Source organism: Larimichthys crocea, chromosome XXII (assembly GCF_000972845.2).
Source record: "Larimichthys crocea isolate SSNF chromosome XXII, L_crocea_2.0, whole genome shotgun sequence".
NCBI lineage: Eukaryota > Metazoa > Chordata > Actinopteri > Sciaenidae > Larimichthys > Larimichthys crocea.
Genome location: NC_040032.1, coordinates 256,661 through 266,087, shown reverse-complemented (window position 1 = coordinate 266,087; position 9,427 = coordinate 256,661). Strand labels below are relative to the sequence as shown.

The 9,427-nt window shown below is 40.2% G+C and overlaps 1 protein-coding gene across 1 annotated transcript; it reads right to left on the bottom strand.

The window, feature by feature from the left end:
* Positions 1–4,926: 4,926 nt before the first annotated feature.
* LOC113744317 (uncharacterized) lies at positions 4,927–8,623 on the bottom strand. The gene is made up of 3 exons (XM_027273328.1): positions 8,405–8,623; positions 5,576–7,281; positions 4,927–5,288 (listed from the first exon to the last, which is right to left on the bottom strand). The coding sequence occupies exons 2-3, from the start codon at positions 7,248–7,250 to the stop codon at positions 5,017–5,019; spliced, it is 1,947 nt and encodes a 648-aa protein (XP_027129129.1). The 5' UTR covers positions 7,251–7,281; positions 8,405–8,623; the 3' UTR covers positions 4,927–5,016.
* Between the last annotated feature and the right edge of the window lie 804 nt (positions 8,624–9,427).

The following is a 9,427-nucleotide window of genomic DNA, read 5'->3' as shown; positions in this document are numbered from 1 at the left end:
TACTCAACAATATACAAAACAAAACCACTCCGAAGAGGGAAAAAACATAAAAGCAAAGATGAAAAAGTTAACAGAAAATCACTCCACAAAGGGAGGACAAAAGCTTAATCCGCTATAAAACTGAACAGAAAACAATAACCATATACTATGAAATTTACAACAAATCACACACATGGAGGCAAAAACAACAAGCACACGTTACGTGGGGAAGCAAGGGAGATCAAGGACTGTGGGAACGACCGGCTGGGGTGAACGAAATGAACGAAACACTCTGGCACATGAGGAAGGGCAAGTGACCTGAAACGAGAGGAGAGTTATCTTTCAAAATAAAACAGGAAATGACAAGACAAGACAAAAACCCAGCTTGACCTCACCGTGTGACAGTGAGGGAGGGAAGCTCATAGGTAATAGGTATATGATATAGTTAAGTTGTGGAACAACCATAATTTTAAGAATGTTTATTTTTTCTAGCAGAGATAACCCTATTTTAGCCCAGTTTTGTAGTACTCTCGATTTTCAGAAGTGGGGGGAGGATGTTTTCTGTCATTATGTCTTTTTAACCTGGTGTAAGCTTTATTCCCAGATACACTAGACCCAAAGGAAGCTATTTAAACTGCCAGTTCTGTCTAATACTAGGTCAGCACAGTCTAGACAGGGGCTTTGCTTCTGATTTTCCCCAATTTATTTTGTAACTTGAGATATGTAGGAATGTATCAATCAAAGAAAGAATTTGAGGGAAAGCTGTTTCTGGATTTGAGGTCAGTAATAGAATGTCATCTGCATACAAAAGTAATTTGTGTTCCATCTTTCCAGCTTGGATACCCTTGATATTTGTCTTATTTCTGATGACAGCTGCTAAGGGTTCTAACGCCAATGCAAAAATTAGGGGGCTCAGGGGGCAGCCCTGTGTACCCCGGTGTAAAGGGAAATGTGGGGATACCTTTCCAGTTGTTAACAAATGAGGAGCCTAATCCGAACCTAAATAGGGTCCTGAACAAGTATCCCCATTCCACTCTATCAAACGCTTTCTCAGGGTCGAGAGAGAAAGTGACCACAGGCTCAGGGCTATTTGCCAAATTAAATGAAGTAACCTACAAACATTATCCACTGAGGACCTTCCTCGAATAAAACCAACTTATAGCTAATATCTTGGTCAATATTTTAGTGTCTACATTTATTAGAGACACTGGGTGATAGCTTCCACATTGCTGCGCATTCTTACCTTTTTTATGTATCAGAGTAACTACTGCCGATTGCATGCTTTCTGGCATCTTGCCCCTTTCAATTGCATCCCTGAATACTATCACCAACCTTGGTGCAATTAGGTCCACAAGTTTTTATAAAAAATCTGTCGGTAGCCCATCCTCCCCAGGGGACCTCCCAGAGTCCATTTTTTATGGCTTGAGGAACCTCTTCTAATGTGATATCTCCCCCTATTTCTTTTTGTTTTTCTTTAGAGGTCGGCAGATGCACCTGTGACAAGAACTTATCCTCCTGGTCTATTGTTCCATGTGACAAATACAATTTTTGGTAAAATACTCTAAATGTTTCATTGAGAGGTTATTAAAGTGCGATTATACTGTTGTTTCACCCTCTGGGCCAGAAATCTCCCTGCCGCTTCACCTCGCTCATAGTACCTCTGTCTACACGGAAACAATGCATACTCTGCCTTCTTCTGTAGGATAAAGTTTAGTTCCAGTTTCATTTTGTTTAATTGTGTAAACACTGCTGGATCTAATTGGGATGCATATATATTTTCAAGATCTTTAATTTCTTTCTCCAATTCAAGTAGTTGTATAGTGGTTTGTTTTTTCAAATAAGAACTATGCATCCCATTCTAGATCTGGGTTAGATGTTGACCCTTCATTAAATTCCCAATACAGGACCAGCTGCAGCGAGGACTGTAGCCTCTACACATGGGGCGGCCGCTTAACCCACTACGCTACTGACCGCCCCCTTTAAAATTGCTTTTAATGTTTAGCTCAGCCTAATGTGTTTTTAGTGTACTATCGTATATTGTTTCGATGATTTCATGTTCTTCTTATGTAAAGTGTCTTTGAGTACCTTGCAAATAAAATGTATTATTATTATTATTATTATTATTATTATTATTATATTATCTGATAATAAATCTCAATATAGCCACCTGGGTAACACAAAATGACTCACGTGATGGCTCACCTAAACAGAGCCTAGACACGGCTCACCCGACATCTACAGTAATCAAAAATATCCTCCGTGTCACGTTGGGATCTTCATAAGGCTGTCGTAGAGATGAAGCTTCTCACCTCCTCTGGAGAAGCGGAGGTGTGTTGATATTGTCCGCCACAACTCTCAGCATGGCTGGGTATAGCATGGTGTACCAAAGCCCCTTCTCCTGCAGCTGCTTCTTTACGCCTCTGAATAATGTCCTGTGAGAAATAAAAAGATACCCACTTGCCTATCCATTCCACACACTCCTTTTCTCGCTGCCCTTAGCACTATTTCTCTGGCTCCAAACCTCAAGAAACGCACCAGGATATTTTCTAAGTATGTTATTTTCTCCTGAAGTTGGGCGATTGTTTTGGTAGCCATGTCCACCGTGACACTCCGGCTTTGGTCTTGATCATTCTAGGGCTGAAATACGAGTCTCAGCTTCAGCCACTCAAGCTCCCAGTTTCTCCACTGCCGTTTGAACTGCATCCATGCCTGATTTTAGCCCGCTCATACTGGATAAGATGCCCTGTAGCAGCGTTTCAATGCTCGTTAGCTCAGCTGCGGTATCCATCTGTGGTGGGTGCTTGATATGTGCTGTGGTAGCCGCCATGTGCTCCTCTGTGCCCTCCTGAGTCTGTCAAGTTAAACTTCCCAAGCCGTACTGTGTAAAGGTTTTTTGGACTTGTTGCATATTAACATGAAGTTGCAATCCTCCACATGCTTATTTTATGTATTTAGGATAAGACATTCGTTTTATAAAGGAGGGTGAACGGTGTTGTAGTGGATTCCCCTACGTGGCCATCTTAGGCACTCGCTTTACCGGAAGTCGTGACGGCCTTTTTCGATGGCGAAGCTGTGCTCACTGAGTCATGTACATAGTCAAGGATTTCCTGAGCTTCGGATCAGTCACAGTGTTCAAGTATTCTGCCATCTGTATTTTCTAATAACATTCCAATTTGCTCTGGTTTTTGGTTGATTCTTTCCAATGTGTCACATAGTTTTCTTTTTGTTTTCTTATAATTTGGTTTAGCCTGATGGGATTTCTGTTTGGTGGCTCTGCTTGTGTTTGTGGACGGAGTCCCAGAACCAGTTGTTTTTTGTTAATTTTGGTGTTTTGTGAATTTGCAGAATTCTGCATGCAGAGTCTCAATTTGGTGTTTATCTCATTTCGTAAAATCTTGGTTGGCAGGTGGACCCCAGACCTCGCAGCCGTATAGAGAAATGGGTTCTATAACGGAGTCCAATATTTTGAGCCAGGTTGTCTCTGAGGTCACTTACAGCTTTATTGAAGTTACCTGTGTTTAGGCTGAGGTAGGTGTAGTTTTTTGTATGTTCTAGTGCCGTCTTATCTAGGAAGAGTTTGTATTTGTGATGGTGGAGGCTGGATCCTTTTTGTCTTGGGTTAAATTCACTGTTAAGGCCCAGGTTTGGGAGAAGTTGTGAAGAAGATCAAGGTGTTGTTGTAATCCTTCTTTGGTTGGAGACAGCAAAACCAGGCCACCTCTCTCTCTCTCTCTCTCTCTCTCCCTCTCGTGGACTGAATCTTCTGCATATTTTCAGGTAAAGCCACAAGATGCAGGACCAATGGAGATGATATAATTGTATCTTTAATTAATGTCTATGATTTCTAAGTTTCCTCTTCTGTCCCCTCCAGCCTAAAACATTTAACACTTTGACGACAATGTGTCTAACTACAATATATTGTTATCTTCCCTTTAAAAACACTGGCGATTTTTTTGCTAGTATATTTATGCACGTTGATATTTCGTTCGTTTGTGGCACAAGAGAAGAGCCTCTGCACTACAGCAAAACACAATTCATATGGGTGTATATGTGACCAAAAAGATGCAAAGCATTATACTGTATTTAATGTGGCATGGAGCAAAAGTGCTGTACTCTGTACTGTACTATCTGCCTGATTAAATAATAGTTGTATTTCTATAAATGAGGGGGTATTTTGTGGAGGAATGGTGTTCAGTCCTCCAGTACTGCACTGAAGTTCTTCTAGAGGCTCGTGATGAACTGATTCCAGACTGAGATACTACAATAACTCTCTGCTGAAGATGAAGTCAATAAACTAAATGTTTTGATGGCAGAGTCTAATAGATAGCACTGTAATCCTGTTGTAGGTTGTAGAAATTTCTTCTCATATTTAGTAGATATTATAGTTAGTTAGTCACATTAGGGCCATGACAGAACTGTTTCAAATGAAGCCTTGTTTTACAGAATGCCATCATGCTGTCACAACAGTAAATTCATTATTACATTTTTTACACTTATTGGCACTGATAACTGATAAGTAGTCTGCGAGGTCAACACAAGAACACAAGCCAGCAGATGGTGGCACCACCACAGAACCCGAACAGCACACAGAAACAGAACCACAGCCAGAGCTGGGCACAAATACATCATAAAGTATTTTGATACAAAATACAAATACTTGGTCAAAAAATGTATCAAAATAAAATACAAAAATACTGGTCTAGAAAATGTATCAAGATAAAATACAAGTATTTTGTATTTTGAAAATACAAAAATACACATGAAATAATGCCAGGATTTTCTTTTATTCTTCTTATTATAACAACAAAACATTGCTTGTGAATGGTGGTACTCCATCACCTTAAAGTTATTTCTCAAAAAAAGTACTCTTCAAGCTGAAATTTGTTTGCTTGCACTGAACTATGAGTACAATGACATGTAAAAGTCAGTGTTTCGAGCATACAGCAAATAAAAGTGGAGGTTGCTAAATTGAAATCCAAAGATTAAAAAAATTAAGCTACAAAACAGAAATCACAGACCAGTTAGAGCAGTAAGTGTTCAGTTGTTTTTCAGGAAAACCAACTTCTCGAGCATTTCAGGTGTCAACGAGCGTCTGTGAGGCCGGTTGACAAGTCCAGCGAAAGAAAACAAACGCTCGACTGGGGCTGATGATGGTAGTGTGGTGTTGAATCTAACAAAGAGACGTTTTATTAAAGGATATGAATCCAGGGAAGACAGGTCCTTCCTAGGATCTTCCAGGAAGTGCAGGGTCTCCAATTCTGCCTTGCTGTGGCTCGGCAGGGTTTCATCCTGCATCTGGTTGTCTGGTCCTGTAAAAATTGAAGACAACACACAAGGGGCATACAGGGCCAATCAGAGACAGCAACCTGGTTCTCACCAGACAGGACAAACAGACAGATGAACAACAACCAGAGTGCAACATCTGGCCGAACACCATCCTGTGGACCAGATAATCATAAATATGGCATTCTTCATATAAATTAAAGTATAAATAGTATAAGTTCAAGTATGAATACAGAAATTGGCACTAAAGCTACAAACATGTTAGTGTACATGACTTATTTATTATTTTTAAGTGGAAATAAGTACTTCTCACCTTGATCAGCAAACACAAAGAATTCGTCATTCCCCTCGCTTGTGCTTGATGTTGTGATGTCACTTTCTGACAGCAGACCCATTTCGTCAGCTGAGTGCAGCATCAGTTGTTGTATTCTTTTCTTTTCTAAAGCCAACCTTGGGGGTAACCATCGCATTTTAAAATATGGATGCGTTGTTGTTGCCAAGATGGCCTCGTTAACATCATGCTCCAGCTGCAAGAAGTTCAAGAATCGCTTTCTGAAGCCCGCTATTGTAGCTTGTAGCACATGTGAACAGAAGCGCAGGTTTGAAGCTTGCAGGTCGTCAAGCTTTGCTTGTATCGCAAACAGAGTGGGCAAAAGCTCGCCATAGTAGCAAGAGGTTTGACCTTGAAGACGATCAATTGAGATGGCAATAGGTCTCAACACTTTGCAAAATTCTTCAATGTAGTCAAGTTCCATTTCCCTGAATGGTGGAAGTTGCAGGGCAATCATGGCATTAGGGAGCTTGTCACGTAAGAATGACAGCTGGCTCAAGGCGTCATACAGGGAGTTCCACCTTGTAATGCAGGGTGTCTTCAGTTGCTGTTCAATTACTTCGCCTAGCGTTTCAGCACTCTTTGGTCTACCAGATGCTGTCCACAGTGCTGAGCACTTGGCCATCGTTGAATGATTCAGCCTGCTGAGAGTAGCATTGCTGGTGATCAATTTCTTGACATCTGTAGTTGAGATTAAACTGAGTGTATGTGTTGCACACCGGACGTGTGGTGGTAAAATGATGGAACATTCAGATGTGTCTTCTCTCTCAGGGTCTATGACCAGGAAGGTCAGTTCTTCGTCCAGCTCTTCAACTTCATCTGGATCACTTGTTTTTCCAGTGACACTGAACTCCACAAAGGCCTTTGCGAAGTTGGACGCATTGTCAGTCACTGTAGACACTATAGTGTCTGAAGACAGCCCATACTCTGTGTGAATCTCATCCAAAAGCTCAGCTATTCGGTTATAAGTATGTGGGCTGGGAAAATGCCTAACAGCAAGAGCGGCTGATTGCCTTTCCAGTGTGTCTCCATTTATCCAATGCACTGTTGCTCCCAAATAGCTGGTTTTCTTTGTAGACCAAATATCAACTGTTGTACTAACATGTTGCACATTTCTGAGCCTTTCTTTCAGGGCAGCTTTTTTCGCCAGAAATTCCTCGTCAATCCTTCGTCCTAGTGTGCGTCTGGACATAACATTTGCACCAGGGGTAAGGCCTTGCACAAGGTCAATGAATTCGGGTTGTTCAACTGTGGCAAGTGCGTGCATGCCTTTGACAATAAAGGATTTGACAAGGGAGTCAACCTTAGTTTGTGGTATTGATGGGCTGGCATGATCGAACAAACGAGTCTGCCTGAAAGTTTTTGATTTTTTCTTTTGGCCACTGGCATATTCCTTTTTATGATTTTCAAATTCCTCTATTTTTTCTGGATGCCGTCTTTTCAAATGCGTCTTGAAATTTGTTGTTGCGACATACGAGCCACAAATAATTACTTTCTTGGTAGTGCAGAGTTGGCACTCCGCTTCAATCTTTCCACTTTGATTTTGAGATACAACTTTGAAGAATTTTCCATCCAATATAGCACACTTCGACCCATCTGAAGATGTGGTGGCTTGAGGCTCATCTGACACCTCTTCATTGCTGTGATCATCACTCATTTCAGTTCAACAGGACCGCCTTCATTTCACACTAAATTGTTAAAAAAAAAAAGTTAGTTGATATTCAGACACACACTTAAATCACATCATCACAAAAAAGGAAATTTAATCAGAAATAATAGGCAGTGACTCCAGATCTACGAATCTACAGATATAGGATTAGTTTTCAATTAATACATTAATATGAAAGAATTAATATGCTTAAGAAATCTTAATATAGCCTACAACATGCCTGGTCTCTGATGGACAATGACAATAAACAGGCCTACATAAGCCAAGTGTGAATAGCCAATGCTTTGAATCTGAATCATATGTAGTTCAAAGATTGTGAAAATTTATAGTAAAAGATATGCCAAGCCCTTCAATATCACACTTTCCTAATATAATTTTCATAATATACTCTATTGGCTACAGTATGCCTACAATTTGCAATGATTTAGGCCTTGCCTTGGCGATTACAAAGATTTTTAATGAGTAGACCGTAATACTTTACTGACTGGTTATGGTTTTGTGTGCAAATCATTGATCATAACAATTAGGCACAACTTCTGGGCTCATCTGAATTTTGGCTAATAGAATTTGGTCTCGAGCCAGGTCTGTCACTATGTGGAGGGAACATGCCTCGACAGGTCCCACAACACCAGTAAACAGAAACAGGCCGGGGTTGTTTCCGCTATGAACATATATTTGACACTATTTGTAGATCATGCAAACTGATACTTTCTCGTTGCACATCAAACAATATGGCCAGTGTTCCTGTGTAGCCTAGGCTGCCGATCGCTAGGTAGGCAGGCAACAAAAAAAACTGACCAAGGTCAAGCTATCCGACAGAGAAAGCTGCATGACTGCCTCGTCATCATCCTCATCACTGCCATATCGTGTTTAATTTACCTTTTGCGAGTCAGGCACGTTTGACCTGTCTGCTCGATATTTGATAAGTTATCCTCTAAGAAAAAAGATCGCTGACCTAAGCAACTTGTTAATCAACCGACCGTCATCTATCTACAACCTGTGCATATCAAACACACTCACCATTAATGAGTAGGCCCTATGCTAACAATTAATGTATGCCCTAGCTCGTGCTTATTGTGTAATTTGGTTGACAGTGTGTGTGTGGGAAGACGGAACCATATATTTTTCACAAAGCATTTCACCTTAGTGTTGTTTCCATGCCTCGAAAAGCCCGCTTGTTGGTACAGTGTCTCTTCGCCATTCACTGCTGTTGTGACTCTCGTAGCGCGGAAACAGCAAGATCCCATTCAAGCCTCAATGGGCGTGTCACGTGATTTAGGCGTACGTCTTGACTCGTGGTGATTGTTTACGTATCCAGTCTCACATTTAGGCTGGTTTAATCAGGCTAGATTGATTGACGCTTATCTTTTACTGATTCAATAATAATAAATAGAAAAGTATTTTTGTATTTTAAATACTCAAATACAGTACCTCAAAGCATTTAAATACAAAATACAAACTACTTCTTAACAAACTTGTAAAATACAAATTACAAAATACACTAAAGTATTTTAAATACGTATTTTAAATACTTGTATTTGAAATACTGCCCAGCTCTGACCACAGCAACAGGATCAGGGACCTGAAGCGGACTGTAAAGACCACAGCCTGGCAGGTAATGAGAAGGTAGCTTACACTCAAATGCAAATCTTTGCTGGCATGGCAACCAGCTGGGACAGTTAAAGTTGAAGTCCAACTGCTGGCTCAGCATTTTTAGATGTCTTTATTCAGGTTTTTCTTTTAATTTGTTGCTTGTCTGTATGTTGTGGATTCCAAACATAAAAAAAAAATCTAGCTTCAAAATAAGTTCAAAATAAATAAAACAATAAAACTCACAGCTAAGGGAATGCCTTTTTATTTTCACAGCAGTTGGACTTTTGTTTCAAACAGAAAGTTTTTTTTTTAGAATTTCTAGAATTAGAATCCTGTGATGCATTCTCCAGTTAGTTCAAACCTGACCTCCAATTAGACACACATAGACTGCAGACTACAAGCAAATCTTAGAAAACTACCACCCCATTACTGCTACATTACCTGTGTTAAGCTCGATACGGAAAAAAGCAACAACTCAGGACACAAAGTAAGATTTTCTAATCACTTCTAGGCACTTTTTTTTGTGCAACACTTCTTTTATTTCTTCATCTTTTGTCTAAAGCTGGTATTTT

What these genes read in the sequence shown, in the direction of transcription:
- LOC113744317 (XM_027273328.1), bottom strand. Translation starts at nt 7,250, where the DNA reads ATGAGTGATGATCACAGCAATGAAGAGGTGTCAGATGAGCCTCAAGCC. An exon ending in CTTTGTGTTTGCTGATCAAG is followed by an intron (nt 5,289 to 5,575) that starts GTGAGAAGTACT and finishes CAATTTTTACAG; the next exon opens with GACCAGACAACCAGATGCAG.